Below are 19,607 nucleotides of genomic sequence, written 5' to 3'. Positions count from 1 at the left end.
ACCTCTCTAATGCTGGCATTTCTCTTCCTGACAGACTCCAAACAAGTGCTGGGAATGAGATCAGAGCTCTAATCTTCCCCTGGCCTCTGAGGCTCGAGGATAAGGGGGCAACAGATCTTTCACCATCTCACGCAGCTGTTAATTACTTCATTTCAAAACAGCTGGCTTTGCCCATTTGCAATCACGCCACCAAATTGGGTGTGTTTATTAATTTAAACTCATGCAGTAATATAATTACACCTAATGGGATAACTGTAATGTTATTGTAAAAATCGGCAATAAAATGGGGGTATTTTAAGAATTACCATAAGAAATTAGATTACTGGATCCAAGCAGTGGCTGTTAAACGGATTATCTTCACTTTTTAAAGTCGGCCTCGGACCCCTGATTAAAGCGCTAATGTGAGTTGGGGAATATGACGGGTGTGTGGGGGGCAGACATGAGGGAAGAAGATTTGTCTTGTTTCTTCTCTGTTCACTCCGTCTGGCCACAGCTCTAGAGAACAGGTTGCAGAAACAAGAAAAAGCACTTGATCTCACCCCCCATCCACCCTCCGTTCACCAAACACCACCGGTGGCAGGAGGAGAATCAGTGGTTAGCAGAGAGTCCCGAGTGTCATCAGATATCCATGCTAATAGCTAGTGGTCTTACCAAAGCCGTCCCACTGCGACGGTGAGGGGTTTCAAGCCTGTAACCGGCACGCTCCACTCCAACACTCAAGACTCTTCTACAAAGAAAAATATGATCAGTACTCATCATAATTGTTGGAATAGTTTTACATTATTCACAATAATCTCTGATATTTAAAGCAGAATTCAACATGGATTGCAGATAATTTACTATGCTGTAGCTTTGCAATAAATCCATACAACATACTAAGATATTTGGAAGTCTGTGTACTATTAATGTACACTTGAAAGCTAATTGTGAAAATACACTTATTCAAAACGTATCTCTATAAACAGAGGCTGCATGTGAATAACACGTCTGAGCAGGCTTCGGTTGGCCACATGCATGTAAACAAATCATGTGGAGAGCAGTAGAGGTGGGTAACATTGACCAAAATGCAATGCAATCTGCATTCATATGGTAGCTGTGGAGATTAGGAAAAAAAAAATCAGTATCTATAAACACCTACAAAAAGTCTGGCAGCTTGTGGTTTGTGTGGAGAAACGTTTGGCTTGGACTGTAAACAGTGTACTGAGAATGGAAGATAGAGTCTTGGTCCGGATATCCGCTGTCTACACAGAGGCTTATACGTCTTAAGACAACAGCCGATGGGCTACTGATCATTTGTCCTGGAAGTTCCCTGCCCTGTGCCCATTGCATGATGCGACCTCCACAGCACACCTGTACCCCTAAACCACAATAAGACAGATTGAGATATATTATCTATACTAAAGAGTCCTGACCCTCTTATAAACATCAGACTACACTCTTAAGACTTAATTTCATTAATGTCATGTATTACTGGCAAAACATGTTTGCTTCTGCTATCATGACTTCATGAGCTAACAAATATTCCAAGTATTCCAAAGTATTTCCAGACATAAATCATCTGTTGTCTGCAATCAACTTACAACTGCTTTATTTTAAATCCATTATCAGTGATCTAAGTGACCCGGAGCCTAAAACTCATATAAATTAATACTGTCATTAGCTCTTGTTTTTCTGCTGGTAACTTATGGGTTAGTAATCCTTGTAATGCAATTGTAATGACCTGAGTAATGCAAGGACAGGGATAGTGACAAAGTCTGATATCAGATGAAAATTTGTTTCCATTGCTAGAGAAGAAATAAAATATCCCAAGACCATTGTGGGTAACGTAGTACAGTAGCTGATGATTTGTCTCCCCCTTAGGGTTATTAATGAAACTGTTCCTCCATCAATTCATTTTAGGATTTCTATGTATTTCAGTGACTATTTCACTAATGCAAAATTAAGTGTGAAATGTGCACTCCTATTAAATATTTTCTGCAAATACAATAACACAAACCTATTGCATTTTACAGATGAATTTTAGTCGGTTTGTATAATTTTATATGTAAAATCATCAGACAACATAATTCTTCTGCATACCCTCTATAGGAGTAGCTGGCCAGTGGTGTAAAGACTTGGAAGTGATTTTTTTTTCTCCACACTCATTAATATGATCAACAGTTATCCCTCTCTACTCCACTGAAGCTAAAATGCTCCCCAATGGATGGTCGGTGGGTCAGTGAAGGCTGGGTGCTATCAAAGCAGTGTATTAAAAGGAGCTCTTTGAAGCTTGTAAACCACGGTGCCCAGCAGGTCCACAACAGATAGACGCCTCTGATTGGTCAGGTGTGTGTGTGTGTGTGTGTGTGTTTTGCTAGATCGATCCACAGAGCTGACATTCTGGAGCATCAAAGCTTTCAGTGCACTAATCTGACTCCTCCTATGAGGGCAAGTTGTTTTTATTATTTTCGTATGAAATGCTTATAACGCAGAGGGTCTCCTGCATGCTTATGATATGAGAGGGAGCGATCTGTGTGTTTTGAGGGTTCGAAAGGGAATGAAAACGTATTAACATCGAGCTCACACAATGTATTTATCAACAGATAAATAATGCACAACTATAGAGAGAAACGGGGAGAGCAATGGAGAATCACGGTGCCATTCATTGGGCATACCATTGGCAGAGGAGTGACACCACAGAGATTCACACACCACTGCTCCTCAAAGTCAGTTTCCCCTCACGCCGTCTCTGGAGACCTGCGCCACATACACATTCATGAAAGGTGTGAAAATCTGATTTCCCAAAAAGGATCCGTAATTCTCTGTGAGGGTGGAAGCCACAATCAATAAATCATTGCTAAGTAGATTGTAAAGAAAAAAAAAAATTATTCCCCCTTGGTATCAGTGCATTAGGATTCTCCTGAGGATGGATGAGGCAAGATGGGGGTGTGAGACAATCTCAATAAAGAAGAGGCGAATCATACCTTTGGCATTCATCTGGACGCTGGCAAGCAGCTGTCAGCAGAGCGAGGAGGGACGGGGAGAGTTCACCAGTATCAGACGGATTCATTGGCCTCCATGTTTGGGAATGTCTGGAAATACAAAAATAAACCAAAAGGATTTTAGGGTTTTGATCTTTCACCCTGACTAACCAATGTAATATGTTTTCATCAGTAAATGCAGAGGTGTTTTGTTTGCTTAGGTGCTGTGACAGAAATTACACATATAGCAGTTGCATTTTCTACTATTTTACATGTCTACCACTTTACATTTTAGAGGTGAATATTTATCTGACAGCTTCACAAGTAACTTTGCGGATTTTGCAGACATAACATGATCAGTTTCAACTAATATGACGCCCTGTCAAAAATGATTCCACCTGCTGCCACATTAAAGTGCTGCATGGTTGTTCATGCATCAGTATAACCCGACAGTATAAAATAAATATAACATTTAACATTCTTTAAGAGGCAATTCTGCATATGATCTAATAACAATGTATAGATACTCCGGGGGACAATAATATCAGCCAATATGAGCCTTTTACAGACATATCAGTGTCTATGATTATATTTACCGATATTCACAGATATGAAAACTTTTATTTTAGAGAATAAACAATGCAGAGGTGATACGTGCATTTTTGTTTATATTTTACCTTTAAAAAAAATCTTTATTCAGGTTCTATATATTTAGATGTGTTTGTGTTTTCTTCTCGTTTATATTTATAATAAAGTTTATGGTTAAACTGTCACAAGCCTTAATAACACTTCATTGTTGGTATTGTTGATAATAACATCAAATAAATATAATTATAATATTACCAGCAAAAATGCACTGTATTTAAAGCATTAAGGGTACAACTGCTCATTATGCAGCAAATTTACCCCTGTGAGTGTTTTATTATATTATTTATTAAAATCAGTATTATTATGGATGCTTATGTGTCAGTAATATCAACTTTTATATGTAAAATACAGTAAAAGTAACTGTAGCTGATAAATGTACTGTAGTGAATTTGCATTTCTTATATAAAAGGTGCTTTACAAATAAAGTTATTAATATTATTATAATAAAATTGGTGTGAAGAAGAGATGTGAAGACGTAGGTTGTGGGTTAGAGTTAAAAAAAAACAAGCTAACCTTTCAACTCAAAGGTTTGACTCGTTTAAACGTCTAAAACACGAACAGCTGTGACAAAAACAAACTGTGGAAAAGTTAAAACCGAACAAAAACTTACTCAAGAGAAGGAAGACTTTAAATTAAATTAAAATATAACGTTATAAAACACGTGTAAGGTCCTCACCTGTTCTTAGTTAGCGCCATCATTCCAATCAACGGTTGGCGTCGTCTCTCCATCGGGAAGGACTCCAACACCCACAATGCCTCGCGGCGTTGCTGCAGTCACGTGATTGAACCTGTGACAGCGAGCAGGCTCCGACAACAAACCTCGCTTTGTTGTTTATTGGATGTTTTCAACATGAAGTGAAGCTAATTACTTTATAACGGACACCCAACATGCACTTTACACACGCGCACGGAGATATTTAACGCTTTCCCATCGGATAAGACGCTTCTTGATTAAAAAAAACAATGGCGGAAGTGGAGGAGGTAAGAGCAGCATGCTAGCGTTAGCATGCTAAATGTTGATACCCCAATTGCTGCAAAAATGAATGAGAATGACCAGTTGTGAGATGTGTCAGCTGCTCGGTTGTTTTATTCAGCCTCTTTTCTAACAGTTCAATCGTTCATATCGCGTGTGAAGCACAGACTCGCTTGTTATTATGGCTTTGATTCAAGGTGATGTCTGTATTCTCCATAAAGATGAGTAGCACAGCCTCATCTTCACTCCATTTGTTTGGGTTTAAAGTCGAATTCAAATGTACCGACTTCCAAGTGTAACACAACTGTGACGTCTGTTAAAACTTGATTAATAATGCCAGGTGTTTAATTGTTTAAAGTTAATTCAAATGTGTGTCTTAATTCAGGGCGGAAAACCAAGTGAGGAGTTCACAGATGAGTCTGAGGTAAGAAATGATCAGTTTGTGTTTCCCTGTCTGTGTCCTGCAAAAAGAAGAAGAAGTTCTTTTGGAGTCATGAAATATTGCACCCTTAAATGTCATGCAGTTGCACCAGTATGTCGATGTAAAAATGCATCAACGGCAACATATTCTGGATGTCAGGGGGTGTGAATAGTTCTGTCAAGCATGGATGATGTTTGAACTCAAATAAAGCCCACTGCCTGCTGAAAGGCCTGTAATACACAGCCAGCTTTTATCAACCCAGCTCAATCCCGCAAGGGTCTTTGTCAGTTTTTGAGAGGTGTCAAACACTCATAAATTACAGATAGCCCCCCAGATCCATCAATATTATGACTGAGCTTTGGAAATGTTTCAGTACGCTGGCGCTTCTGAGATCCACAAGTAGGCTAAATAAAATATAGCTTTACACATCAGCCTGGCAGGAAGAGGAGTTTGTCTTTATAGGAAGCAGAGAGTAGAATGGAATATCAGGGACAGGCTGCAGCGGACGCTTGCACCGCACCAAACAAAACAGTTAAGGGTGAGTGAAAAGTAAAAAATAAATAAAATTCCAGGCCTGTAAATAAAAAAAGATATTCTACACCCTGTTTTCTGTCTGTGCACAATGTGTTCTGTTCTGAAGGACACAAACACTCACAGAGAAACAAGCACCAGGGATTTGGGGATTGTGTTTGTCCTCTGAGTGGCTGCAAACAGAGGAATGTATACTCAGAAATACTGCAGTATACTGTAGTGTTCTTCTTACTGGTGCTGCTGTTACCTGGTCTGTCTTACTAGATGGAAACAATGACGACCTCTGTCACTACACTCTGCTCCTCACAGAAGAAATGAGCAGGATGATGATTTGTGTCATTTTTGGCTCTTGAGAGTCAGAGGGATGCTCTTCCCTAACTTTGCTTATTATCCAGACTGTAATAAACTAATACAGCAAGAAGCCAAGTGTTGAGGGTTTTTGCTGTGTTGTATTTCAATGCCTAATCTTAGAACCACTGAACCATACAGGGTTTAACTTTGGAGTACAGTGAATCAAACTACACAGCAAATGACACTTGACCAATACTATAGTAACAGACATATGGCCCATTTTCTTCCTCACTGCAACCCTGAAACAAAATAATCTGATTTACATTAGGAAATAATAGAGATGGGAAAATCATTGGTCAGGAATTAAACACCTGACCAATTCTAATCAGATGATTTAAAAAACTGTCACATAACCATATTCATGTAGTGGATATGATTCTCTGTGTTTTTGCTTTTCTGTCTTTGTTTGAGATTAATGTATTAATGTCTTTTCACAATTTATTAATTACTTTTCGACATTATGTTCCAGAAATTATACAAGATAATCTTTTTTATTAGTCCCACTTCATTGACAAACCGATATATTCCTGATGGACAACATTGGTCAGTAAATTTGACCGACTTATAAGACATTTCTCTAAAATCTCCTATTAGGGTTGAAATCGGGTGACTATAAAAAAAGCATGTGATTGACATCAAATCAAACCAGCCAGTGACCCTTGAATCTCATACTTGCATCGGTTTTATTCGTCCACTCATTTATTCAGGTCATCCTTTAATTTATCAACCACCTTGTCACCAGTGCATGACAGCATGATACATTATTTTCTTAATAATGAAGGGAACATGCCCCTTTCTCATCCCGAACGTAAGTCTCTGACTAGTGGGCTCTGTGTATTCGTGTGTATTTGAAAGCAGAATGTTATCCTTGATGTTGATGGATGGCTTGGTTCAGCCTTTCGCATCATGAATGCCAATAGGCAAAGAATATGGCAAATATGGTAACAACACAAAGTCCGTAGTTGACAAAACAAAAGACAGAGCTACAAGAGAGATGGCAAAAGTTTGAAAATTGGTAGTTTCTCTCAGGGGATGAAGTTTGTCTTTGTTGTTTGATACGCCTTTGAAACCCGTGACAATGCCCTCGCATCAGAAATCTCACAAGCAGAATACACAGGAAATAGCCTAGATATGGCGTTGTTGAGTGGGAAAGGATTGTTTTTGAAAATAACATTTTTTCCACGCTATTGTCCCCCCACCTCTCACCCAGTAGCACATAATGGCAGACAATGTTTTGAGTTGATGCACCCTCTGGGCAGCCACAGACTGTGCAGCATTGGTTATAAACTGAATTATGAGTAATATTCAGGCTGTGACTGGCCGCAAATGTTGGCTCACGCTGGAAACAGTGTAACAGTGGAGAAAAGCTTAAGTTTGTTTTATGAAAGGACCAGATTCCTGTATTTCACTGGAGATGAATTGTTTCATGGAAAATATGAAAATTACTTTGTACTGCATTCCACGCAAGGTGATGGAAAATTTTAAACCCACATTCGATATGAATATATTTGAAGAGGTCAGCATTCATGTAGGATTGATCTCTTTGGGTGAAGAATCTTTGTTTCACGGAGGCTGCAGCACTGATCGTAGACATTATGGATGTATAAGCAAAATGTGTGTGTGTGTCTGTAAAGGGATGTAGAGCTAAAATCAGTGATAGATTAAGATTTGATGCTCTTCTTTTTATAATGTACAGAGGAACACAATTCATTGCATTGAACATTAAGTAATTTCAAATAATTTAGTGTGATTTTGCATATAATAATAATTGTATTATTACTTTCCTGTGCTCTGTTTTGACTGTTTTGCTTCAGCATATAAACATGTTTGTTTTGATGATGGAGTTTAAGTTGCCCCGTGAAGTTTTCTTGCGGAAAGAAAAAAGTTATATTTAGAACGTGGTCGATTTATTGTTTTTGCAGATACGAAAAAACAACGTAGAAAACAATTTTACAAAAATAATATCATACTTTGTGCGTTCTCATTCAAACGAAACTAAACATGGACCCACATCACTCTATCGCACCACTAACTCAGGATAACTATAAAAGTTCTATAGGAAACATCTGAAGTCATGTCACCTCCATCACAGAGCTCAATACTTAAATAAGTTGAAGTGGACATTTTGTCTCTTTCAGGGGGGGTTTCTGTCTGCGGCTTTCAAAAAGCATTGTGAGCCGTAACCTTTGTGAGAGGACACTGTTGTTGCTGTAATGAATACCTTTAAGAAAATGATACAGTGAGAGCCCATCTGAGGAGTCTACTTTCTCAAACAGGAGGAGGACAGCGAGGAGGAGCCCAAGCTGAAGTATGAGAGGCTCTCCAATGGGGTGACCGAAATCCTCCAAAAGGATGCAGCCAGCTGTATGACCGTCCACGACAAGGTAGGGGTTATAATTCACCACCCGCAAGGTCATTTCAGTTTCAAGTCCATCCACTTTAAGAGGAAATATGTTGTTTATGTGCCCATTTGAGAGATGTCCTCTTCACAGTTGGTTTTCATCCCCTCTGTGGGATCTGTGAAGGCAGCCCATTCTTTTCTCACCTTCCCCTGTTTTTCCTCTCGGGGAGGTACATCAAAACACACCAGGCACTGTTGTCTTTTCTTCTTTTTATTCCCACTGTTGAACGCTGATCTTTTTAAGAGGGCCACTCTGAGCGAGATGGTTAATCGTCGTGGCACCGGCAGCACACATGCACGTCTGAGCAGTGCAACAGTCATACACAGTTATGTCTCCTCCTCACCTGATGTTTTATTAACCAATATTGATTTTCATTCATTTATTTTTACTTTGCGGATTTGGTCCCCCCTGTTTTATAACCTCAAAACAGCAACCGTGCCACAGTGAGAGACATTGCTCTGCTGAGAGTCTAAATGTGATCTGACTGTCTTTCTTCCTGGGAATGCTGCGCTTGTGTACCCTCTGTCGTCCCGCTACCTGTGTGGTCACACCAGCCCCCGCCACCCCCCCCCCCCCCCACCAGCAAACGCCGCACATCCTTTAAGCCACCGACAGTGCAGATTGCCTTATGTTGCCTCATATTTTCAGTGTCTGAATCGGAATTTCATTTGAACAATTCCATTCTGATAAATCCCTTTTAAAAGTCGCTCCGCCTCACAAGGTTGAACCCTTTATTTATTTATTTTTGGTTATTTTATTTGGGGAGATTGCAGGGGCTCTGTCTGACATGCTCAGCTGTGCCTGTAAATATAAGCATTTCATTATAGACTGCACTGAAGCATGGTGGGCTCGCTGCACATCCACATGCTGGTCGAGAAGGGAGGGGGATTAGGAGGAGGGCATTGGGGCAGGGGCTGGGGTGGAAGAACACACACTTAATCTAATGCCAAAAGCCCCCAGTTTCTATAATTTTTTTGTCCCAGTGGACACACACGTACACACACGTACACACACATTTGCACGCACACACACTTCTGCTGAAGCACAAAACACAGAAACCAGTTGCTGCTCAGTAGAAATAATGGCACTGTGCAGAGCAGAGGAGTGATTGCATTGCATGGGAAGAAGTCAGATGTACAGTGCATTTATTATGTTTAAGCATTTTAATTTGAAGAAAAAATGCCATTTCACACTGTCTGCTTTAATAAATAGGGCTTTTCCACCCCCTGCAATTTCACAGTTTTGCCTCCAAGCCCTCCCAATCCCCACTCGGCTCATGTCGCTCCAGCTCCAGCAAATATTTTTTATCCTCCTCCGCAGCCTTCATCAGCTCAAGATTTCTCCTACATCTTGAATTGGTTTTAAGTGTCTCCTGCTTTAATTTACATTATATTTATCCCTTTCCAGTTTCTTGCCCTCGGTACACATTTTGGAAAGGTCTTCCTGCTGGACATCCAAGGAAATGTCACTCAGAAGTTTGAAATTGTGAGTATGGTGATATTCTTTAGGTTCTAATGATTGATTAAAAAATAAGAGAAGAATTTCACAGTTATACATTTGCTAGATTTTTCACCAGACATCATTTTGCATATCTGATTTCGTGCCACTCTTTTACTTTTACATACATATCTAAATCAGTCATCATTGGCTGAAAACAAGGGAGGGGTTTTACATTACTCTACCTGCACTCGTGCTTCTGACTGTAATGTTCCTGCTGAGCACATTGATTTTAAGTGCTACTCACCTAAGGAATCCACTGCCAGTTATCAATCATCCTGAAGGAAACAAGGAAGCCATTTCGCCAAATAGAGGAGGCACCGCTGAGTCCTGGCTGATGGATTTGTGGCTTAGTTTCACAATGAATTGGTCAGCATTCAGAGAAAAGGAAACAAGGATTTAATAAGCCTAAGAAATCAAACCATAGACTGTATATAAAGATGGAGGACTATTCAGAAAGGAAGCCGAAATATTGTGGAAACGAGCGCCGCCATCTAGCAATGGTAGCGAGCGAGAGATGGAGCCACGGTTCTTGACCATGAACTTGACCAGTGGCCAGTCACTGTCAGCAGTCAATCGAGACGTTTCATCCAGTTTTTATAACATAAAAATAACTAATAAAAACCAATTAACATTGTGTTAAGAACTACCTGTAATCACAGACAACAAAAACATCCTAACTTGTCCATGTACTAACATGGAGGAGGCAGTGTTTATGACCTATATTGCAGCAGGCCACCAGGCCTCACTCTCGGGGAGCTGTCATGTCGTCCATCTTTATATACAGTCTATGCTTCAGAAAACTTTTCCACTTTTCGTCTACACCGAGTTTCAGGGTTATTAAGTAACATTTACTGTAATTTATGCCATTTGATCCTTTTATCTAAAGAGCCCTGTAGTTTCATGCATGTCTAAAATATAAAAGCCTCAGCAGTAAAGGGACTCACAACCTTCTTAGTATTAATACCATGCTCTGTGCATTGACAAATATGAGACTGTGCATCCATTACACGCACAACTTTTTTTTTTTTTGCTGTTCACTTTTACTGGCATTTCATTTAGTGGGGTAAAATGTCAGCCTGCCACAGAGATGTTTGCCTTCCTCTCTGCAAATAAAAAAAAAAACAGATGCCATGATATTGTGTCTCTGCAGAGTTCAGTGAAGATCAACCAGATCAGTCTGGATGAAAGTGGAGAGCATGTGGGCATCTGCTCCGAGGACGGGAAGGTGAGATCTCTCCGCTCATCACCGCTGGTTACTGATCCTTGGGCCCCTAAGCAAAGAATCACCAATCAGTGTTTTTCATCTTCCATAATTCGCCCCCAGATTTGTATAAAAACTCACCTTATCAGCGTCAAACTTTATGCTAATGATGTGGAACATGAGGTGTTTGCTAGTGAATTTTTAGAAGCCACTTCCTTCGCAGTCGCAGCATTAACCTGGAGTTTTATCTCCACCATATCTACTCATGAACCCATATTTTTTTCATGATGCACGAATTTATAAAAAGCTTGTACCAATTTTGAAGAGTAGGGGAAAGGATTGCACTCAGATGCGTTGAGCTGTCAGTCAGCCATCAGCCGTCTATGGATACCCTCTCCATGTTCTCCACCTTGCTGTTATCTTGTCTCTTCTCATCATTACCACCATCCTTCATGGATTTCACAGTCAAGATATGCTCTCTGATATCAACCCACTACACACACACACACACACATACACCTATGCACACGCACACTTCAGCGCTGGTGGCAAGAACAAGATCTTGTCGCGCAAAAAGTGGAGCAGACAATTAAAATCAATGCTACAGCAATTGTTTGCCCTCAACCAATTCACCTGGCTGTTAATCCTTTGAAATCTAACTTAATCCTCAATCATCGGTGCATTGCAGATAGGATTTGAGTTTTATATTATTCCCATACTCAAAGAAAATCTTCTTTTTGGGGCCTCGGATAAAGAAAAAGGAGGTGTCACGTACTCTAATGGTACATTAGAGTTTGCTTTGGTCAAGTCCAAGATTAGGACCCCTGTTTCTAAACCCTGCAGGGTTCAAAGTATCAACTCGTCCACTAATTGGTGACCCAGCGGAGAAGTAAGGAGCCAATCAAAGTCTGTTCTGACAACAGTTTCCCCCGCTGGCCTCAGATAGTTGCAGAGGCAGCAATTAAAGAAGAGATTTTGAGTTATTCACCTTAGCTTGCCGTTTTTGTTGTCTGCTTTTCAGGTTCAAGTGTTCGGCCTCTATACAAGAGAGGGCTTCCACGAGAACTTCGACTGTCCCATCAAAGTAAGTTGTATTGTTAGCGTACACGTATTAGCCCGTAACTGTTGGTGATACCTATCTCTGTCTAATGATTCCATAAATCTCTGTATTTTTGCTGAATACATATCTCAAAAAACGTTGATTTTATTGGCTTCACAGTTGGCAAGTGTATCGTTAATGGCCCAAGGAAGTGCAGTGTCAAATTTGGAGCAATTTGGACCAGTGACAGGTTCTATATTAATAAACTTTGAATAGACTGGCGACCAGTGCACTGTAGTAACAACCCCTGGGACTCATCAATGTAAGTGACGTTGTCGATCACACCAATCTGTGGACTGACTGCTGCAGCCGGTCTTTACTTGCCCCAGCTCAATTACTGCAGGTCACTTTTACATTTTCAGAAAGAAAGACGCAACCTGCATTACCACAGACCAAACAAACAGTCTAATTCCAAACAGGCAGGTTTACAATGGGCATTGCACAAGTATACCATAAAGAAAAATCAAAATTCTCCTGACGGTCTAATCTGTCCCTTGTGTTTTGTTTCCTAGGTGGTAGCTGTACACCCTCAGTTCACCAGATCGAACTATAAACAGTTTGTCACTGGAGGCAACAAGGTACGTCTGAGTAGTATTTTCTACCTGTGTAGTTTCTCGTACGTTTTATTTTTTTTATTTTTTTGCCAATTCCTGCCACAATAATTCATCATGATTGTGTCCGGGTGAAACCGAATCCTGCAAAGCTCTCTCACTTTGGCTCGGCTGCAGGAAATACGCAGGCCTTTCTCCGGTGTGAAAGGCTCTTACTTTTCTGTCTCTTTGCTGGAGTGCTCTCGGGAGAGCTGCCTATTTTCATAAAGTGCTGTTCGCTCAACAGAGTTTGAAAGGCAATGCTCCACAAGCACAGCAAATAGATGTCATTATCAAGAGGCTACATAGTCTTAGGATTTCTGGGCGCGTACAGTGATCTCTCTCCTGAAAGTTGTCTCTGGTAAGTGTGTCACAGCGAAAAAGGGGAAAAGAATTTTAGACATTAGATTTGTCTTTTTTCCCCGTTGGAAGTAAATCAACTGCTTATAACCACAGGATATTACTGGACTATAAACTGCACTGATACAGCACCATTTGCACCGCCGACCATAAATACAGTATACTGACATTTATACAACAGGGGTGAGGAAAAACAACTTTTTTCACGAAACCCCATTGTTAGTGTTACTTTGCCATTTTCTTTCAATTGGCGCTGATTCCTCTCAGTTCCAAGTTGTGAAGGCCTCCACAAGGTGCCTGTGATGAAAATCAATAAGCCTCAACGGGAGCCACATCCTGTCAAAGGAAATTCAATTTTGTCTCCACAGTTCTTTTGTCATATCATCTCTTTGTAGAGCAAACTGTTTATTAACATAGCCCAACTGCTGAATTAAAGAGATTCTACAAGCTTCTCTCGGCCTCCTTTTTTTAAAGAGGGTTTTTTTTGTATCAGTTTATATCACGAGGACAATGCAGGGATTGTAAATGCTGAGCTCTGTCCTCCTACATCATGCACGCCACAAGGCCTGAGTGTTAAACTGCAGCTGATGAAGTAGATCTGAGGTGTGAAAACCTAATGAATTTGTGTTTAAATACTTATTTCTCTATTTTACACCACCCACTGTGACTACAATAAATGGTGTGTATCCTAAAGAAGCCGTGACCATTAGGATTCAAATGAGGAGGATGTATGAAATCATTCATGACGTCGACCATGTGAATCTGTAAAATGACTTCCTCCACCGCTGGATATGAAGCTAATGTGAAACCTTCTCACTCATGAGCAATTTATCTTTATTTTCCTTGTGCCTAGATGCTCTGAAGTGGAATTAAGATCTGAATATAAGGATTAAGATCGGGTCTTACTTCTTTATTTGCAAGAAAGTTCCTCACAGTTAAAGTTAATTATAAAAGGAAGCTCCAGCTACTGACGCCCTCCTCCTTAGTGAAACCCTGTTCATCTACTGCCCTCTGTAGGCCGTACACAACAACAGCACTCCTAACTGGCTGTTACCTTTAAATGAAAACTGTGAAGCTGAATATTTTCCTGATTCCTTCCTTTTAAGCTTCTTCTCTATGAAAGAAACTGGTTGAATCGCTGGAAGACGTCGCTCCTGCATGAAGGGGAAGGACCCATCACTAACATCCAGTGGAGAGCCAACCTCATTGCCTGGGCAAACAACGTGGTGAGTGTGAATGGCTCATGATCGTGATTTTAAAAAGTACAACGCTGAATCTGGAAATTTTAATGTTTCATCTGTCGGTTTCTCCCAGGGAGTTAAAATCTATGACATCGGCACGAAACAGCGCATCACCAACGTGCTGCGGGATAACGTGAGTCTGAGGCCTGATATGTACCCGTGCAGCCTGTGTTGGAAGGACAACGCCACTCTTATTGTTGGCTGGGGGACGTCCATCAAGGTTTGCTTTGTTTCTGCTTTAATTTACTGAATCATTATTACAGGCTCTATAACTGTAGCAGATTTTTCAGTGTGATTTTCTAATATTTCTACAGATTTGTGTCGTGAAAGAGCGAAATCCCACTGAGATGAGAGATCTGCCCAGCCGCTATGTGGAAATAGGTATAAATTACACTGGAACTCTTATTAGACCAACTTTATTCCAGGAGTTAAAAAGTGCTTCATCATATTCAAATAATAGAAATTTTTAAGCAATAGAAATGGAGCATAACAGTAAGTCATCATATCACAGCCAGTAAGAAAATCCTTTTTTTTGGAAAAGGATTGAATTGTGATTCTTCTTCTGTCTTGTAAATGGATTAAATCAACTTTATATAAGATGATAATATATTGGATTCTCTGTCTTTCTCGTTTTCTCACTTTCTGTCTCTCGTTCTTTCAGTGTCTGCATTCGAAACCGAGTTTTTCATCAGTGGCCTGGCACCTCTGGCAGATCAGCTGGTCACCCTGTTCTTTGTGAAGGAGAACTCGGATCAGATGGTGATGATACTTGTTTTATATATATATATATATATAAATACACTCAGGGTTGACTTTATTAGGTAGACCTCTACATTCTAATTCAGTCCAATATAAGTTTCCCTCGTCAAAATCAATCTTTATTAGGCTCATAATATTAGGGACGATGTTGGAAATGTGTAAATTCAGTTATAAATTCATAATAAAACGTGTTGTTGTGCTGGATTACATTGTATTAAAGGGCATTTCTCACTCTCTGTCCATGCTATTTCAGTATAATACAGTTGTTTTACTTGACATTAGACTGCGAAGATGAACGTTATAAAGAGTGTGTAAGAGTGTGTTTGTGCGTGCAGGATGAGGAGTTCCGTGCCCGGCCTCGTCTCGACATCATCCAGCCTCTCCCTGAGAGCTGTGAGGAGATCTCCTCAGACGCGCTGACAGTGCGCAACTTCCAAGACAACGAGTGCAGAGACTATCGCCTCGGTGAGACTATGAAAACTGCCCTGAGAGAAATGTCACACAGCCTTTTCCTGCGCTCTGATTTCATTATGCATCGACTATCAAATGTCAGCTGAAACGTGCAGCACGCCGAGACATAAATGTATTTTCATTAACAGAGCATTCAGAGGGAGAGTCGCTCTTCTACATCATTAGTCCCAAAGATATCGTTGTGGCCAAAGAGCGAGACCAGGACGACCATATCGATTGGCTGCTTGAAAAGAAGAAATATGAGGTCTGCCCTGGTCAATTTTATGAATGTTGCACAAAGGTTATGGTCTGTAATGTCAAAGTTTAATTGTGTGTCCTATCACTGGTTGAACTGTGACAGGAGGCACTGATGGCTGCGGAGATCAGCTTCAAGAACATTAAGAGACACGACGTTCAGAAAATCGGGATGTCTTACATAAACCATTTAGTTGAGAAAGGAGACTACGACACTGCTGCGAGGTTTGTTTTCCATCTTCTGAAGGTGAACTGTAAGTTGTTGATGCTAAATAAGTTGTATGGTGATGAGGTTTGTGACCCTACAGCAAGATGCATGGCCTCTGCTAACAGAGTTTTGTTTTGTTTTTATGTAGAAAGTGTCAAAAGGTTCTTGGGAAAAACATGGAATTGTGGGAAAATGAAGTTTATAGGTTCAAAACCATCGGACAACTGAAGGTAGGTTAAGGTCTTTGTCAAAGTTCAATAAATGTATTGATTATTACACTAAATAGTGATAACTTTATTTATACAGCAAAGTTAATATAACCATGATCAATATGATTATGTTATGAGTTCTAAGTAGAAAGCTTTTTTATCCTTTATTAGTCTCTTTTCAATATTGTACCTCTGTCCCCCTTCAGGCCATCAGTCAGTATCTACCCAGAGGAGATCTGCGTCTCAGACCAGCCATCTATGAGATGATCCTGCACGAATTCCTCAGAACTGATTATGAGGTACTTTGTCCTTTTGATAGTCGTGTCCTCCTGTGACAAATCCAGTATTATCAATGAATGGGTTGATAAATGACAAATGTCCGCTAAGTCATTCTCTTGTCTGTCCTCTGAAGGGTTTTGCGACACTGATCCGGGAATGGCCCGGAGAGCTTTACAACAACATGGCCATCGTTCAGGCCGTCACAGATCACCTGAAGAGGGATCCCACCAACAGCACCTTGCTCACCACACTGGCTGAACTGTGAGTCACCTCAACGTGTGCATCCTTCAACCAACTGAACAGAATCTACTGAGTGAAACACAAGATTATCATTTTGTTTTAATTATAATGACTTGTTGGTTTTTGCAGGTACACGTACGACCAGCGGTACGACAGAGCCTTAGAAATCTACCTGAGACTGAGGCACAAAGACGTTTACCAGCTGATCCACAAACACAACCTGTTCTCATCCATAGAAGACAAGATCGTACTTCTCATGGACTTTGATAAAGAGGTAAAAGACAGAAAACACGTCCATTTTAAAATTAGTTCGTTACTGACTTTCTCTATGACGTATAAAGTGCTGGTCTGTTTCCAGTCGTGTAAATATTCTTTGTGGATTTCTTTGGCCAGAAAGCCGTTGACATGCTCCTTGACAATGAAGACAAGATATCAGTAAGTGCAGCCATTGATCATTTTAGGAACATTGTCATAAAATTGAAAAGTACACTGAATGTTTTTTTTTTCTGCTAACAGACAGACAGGGTGGTCGAAGAACTTGCAGACAGGCCCGAGCTTCTGCATGTGGTGAGTTGAGATACGTTTTAACTTTAGATATAATCACATCAAGTCTAAAAATTGTATTCAAAACTGATTCAACAGTGTTTTTGACTCATCTTTTCTCCACAGTATCTCCATAAATCATTCAAGCGCGACCACCACAAAGGCCAAAGGTACCACGAGCGGCAGATTGGCCTGTACGCAGAGTACGACCGACCAAACCTCTTACCTTTCCTGAGAGACAGCACCCACTGCCCTCTTGAAAAGGTACGACTCTCTGTCTCGTCTTATTTCACATCCAAGTTCCTACAAGCTGCGACACATGGATGACGTTTCCTCCTCTTTTCTGTCTTTCTCTCTCAGGCTCTTGAGATTTGTCAGGAGAGGAACTTTGTAGAAGAGACCGTCTTCCTGCTCAGTAAGTTTTAATTAGTGTTCCTTTCATTTCTTAAATTGAAAGGCTTTGTTCAAAGGAAACTAATCGAGCATGTTGCTCCCAGGCAGGATGGGGAACTGCAGACGCGCTCTGCAGATGATCATGGAGGAGCTGGAGGATGTTGACAAAGCCATAGATTTCGCTAAAGAGCAGGACGATGCAGAGCTGTGGGAGGATCTCATCTCTTACTCTATTGACAAACCACGTACGATACGATACAGTCTCTTACTGACTTATTCTTATCCTCCTACAGTTTTCTGTTTGATTCTGTCTTTCTTCATCTACATCGGTGTTCTATTTTCTCTCTAGCTTTCATCACTGGCCTCCTTAATAACATCGGTACTCATGTGGATCCCATCCTACTCATCCATCGCATAAAGGAGGGCATGGAGATCCCTAACCTCAGAGATTCACTAGTGAAAATCCTTCAGGACTACAATCTTCAGGTGAGACATGTTTATCAAAGATCGACTTACATTTGTTTTCACTTCTAATCCTTATCCTGCAAAAATTAAACCAGTTTTAATCACAGGTACTGAAAGAAGCAGTGGAGGCTTGCATTAGTATATTAATTCACACTACAAATTAATTATGTGTTATCAATGAAATATAAACAGTAGCAATAAATACTTAGTAGATTAGATTACTGACCTTTGTGTTTATTTTCTGCTCAGTTGAAGAATAACAAATACAAAAGAAAATAAAGTTTTAAAGAATAATAACTGCGCCAATGAAATATATCAAAAATATGTTTTGAGCCAGTCAAGAAAATAGAAAGAAACAACTGTTAGACTCTTGTTGTTTTGTTTATTAACCAGCCTTTGTTTGTGTTTGTGTTTCCCAGATTATGCTGAGAGAAGGTTGTAAGAAGATCCTTGTGGCCGACTCGCTCTCGCTGCTGCAGAAGATGCACAGAACGCAGATGAGAGGAGTCAGGGTCGATGGTGGGTGGATGTTTCATCAGAAGTAATGGAGATTAAAATCGTTTTGAACTCGTCTCATAAATCTGATGCTTCTGGTTTTTCTTTTTTCAGAGGAGAACATTTGTGAATCATGTCACGCTACTATATTACCATCCGGTACGTGGTTTACGTTGCTGAATCTAAAGTATTTAAATGGAGTTAAAGCTATTTGTTGCTTATTCATGCTTCACACTTGTATTTCAGACATGGCCAAACCCTTCAACGTGGTGGTGTTTCACTGCAGACACATGTTTCACAAAGAATGTTTACCAACACCAGGAACAGTAAGTGGACTGTCTCACTGTTTTATCTGAAGCTACTGTCACATACTCACTGAACTCTGGATATTTTCCTTGAAAGTTTGCGAAGGGGCTGTATGTAAGAACGCAAACGTCCGAGTCACTTGCTCCTTTGCCTGAAAACACTTCTTGAGAAGCTCAAATATCACTCGGATGTCTTGAGACTTGAACTGTATCTTCTTCCTCTTGCCGTTTCAGATTCATGGCGTCCAGTTTTGTAACATCTGCAGTGCGAAGAAGCGGGGGCCAGGAAGTGGAATACTTGAGATGAAAAAGTAATGAGGATTTATGCACTCCCAGTGTTATTATTGACACTTTAATCTTGCCCCCTGTTGCTTTGCCTTCTCTGTCTTGATCAATAAATATCACTTTCCCCTCAGCCACTGAACTGTACACTTGCAAAAATGCTAAACAGTTATATCAGATTGTCTCTGTATATTTAAAACTAACACCTGTAAAGTGCCGCACTTGTTCTGCTTCACTAATGTGATTTGGTGATTGAAAAGTCTGCAACATCTGAAAAATAAAATCCCATAAAAACTGTCTGGTTTGTGTCTGGTGATTATGTTTGTTTCACTATAACTCAGTTAAAGTCGGTCCTGACTCATAAAGAATTTATTCTACAGCCTAATATTTATCCAAGAAAATGTGTTTTAGTTTATCAAGAAGTTGATGACATTAAGAATGATTTCA

At 40.2% G+C, this 19,607-nt stretch overlaps 2 protein-coding genes across 4 annotated transcripts in view; one reads left to right on the top strand and one right to left on the bottom strand.

Annotated features, from left to right (window-relative positions):
* Window positions 1–4,318, bottom strand: part of pou6f2 (POU class 6 homeobox 2) — a 71,597-nt gene extending 67,279 nt beyond the window's left edge. Inside the window, exons 1-3 of one of the 3 annotated variants that reach the window (XM_034572861.1) lie at window positions 4,285–4,299; window positions 2,964–3,071; window positions 652–727 (exon numbers count right to left, since the gene is read on the bottom strand). Coding sequence is in view for 1 of the 3 variants with exons in the window: in XM_034572860.1 (XP_034428751.1) it covers window positions 2,964–3,071; window positions 4,285–4,307 (131 nt within the window). In the remaining 2 variants the exon portion in view is untranslated. Of the gene's footprint in view, window positions 1–651; window positions 728–2,654; window positions 2,737–2,963; window positions 3,072–4,284 lie in introns of those variants that run through there. The other 2 variants (XM_034572862.1, XM_034572860.1) reach the window with 2 other exon arrangements.
* A 49-nt stretch (window positions 4,319–4,367) lies between these two features.
* vps41 (VPS41 subunit of HOPS complex) lies at window positions 4,368–19,457 on the top strand. Its single transcript, XM_034572859.1, has 28 exons — window positions 4,368–4,589; window positions 4,967–5,005; window positions 8,161–8,268; window positions 9,694–9,771; window positions 10,937–11,011; window positions 12,009–12,071; window positions 12,599–12,664; window positions 14,143–14,262; window positions 14,351–14,497; window positions 14,592–14,658; window positions 14,939–15,036; window positions 15,372–15,501; window positions 15,636–15,751; window positions 15,848–15,966; window positions 16,098–16,179; window positions 16,365–16,457; window positions 16,571–16,698; window positions 16,807–16,951; window positions 17,071–17,112; window positions 17,194–17,244; window positions 17,347–17,484; window positions 17,581–17,635; window positions 17,718–17,858; window positions 17,963–18,099; window positions 18,498–18,597; window positions 18,688–18,732; window positions 18,820–18,899; window positions 19,113–19,457. The coding sequence occupies exons 1-28, from the start codon at window positions 4,572–4,574 to the stop codon at window positions 19,191–19,193; spliced, it is 2,562 nt and encodes an 853-aa protein (XP_034428750.1). The 5' UTR covers window positions 4,368–4,571; the 3' UTR covers window positions 19,194–19,457.
* The last annotated feature ends 150 nt before the right edge of the window (window positions 19,458–19,607 follow it).

The sequence above is a fragment of the Hippoglossus hippoglossus genome, chromosome 20 (assembly GCF_009819705.1).
Source record: "Hippoglossus hippoglossus isolate fHipHip1 chromosome 20, fHipHip1.pri, whole genome shotgun sequence".
NCBI lineage: Eukaryota > Metazoa > Chordata > Actinopteri > Pleuronectiformes > Pleuronectidae > Hippoglossus > Hippoglossus hippoglossus.
This window is presented reverse-complemented; position numbering and strand designations above follow the sequence as displayed.

Coding starts and splice junctions, on each gene's coding strand:
- vps41 (XM_034572859.1), top strand. Junction 15,967..16,097: donor GACTACGACACTGCTGCGAG/GTTTGTTTTCCA, acceptor GTTTTTATGTAG/AAAGTGTCAAAAGGTTCTTG. Junction 17,245..17,346: donor GGCCCGAGCTTCTGCATGTG/GTGAGTTGAGAT, acceptor TTTTCTCCACAG/TATCTCCATAAATCATTCAA.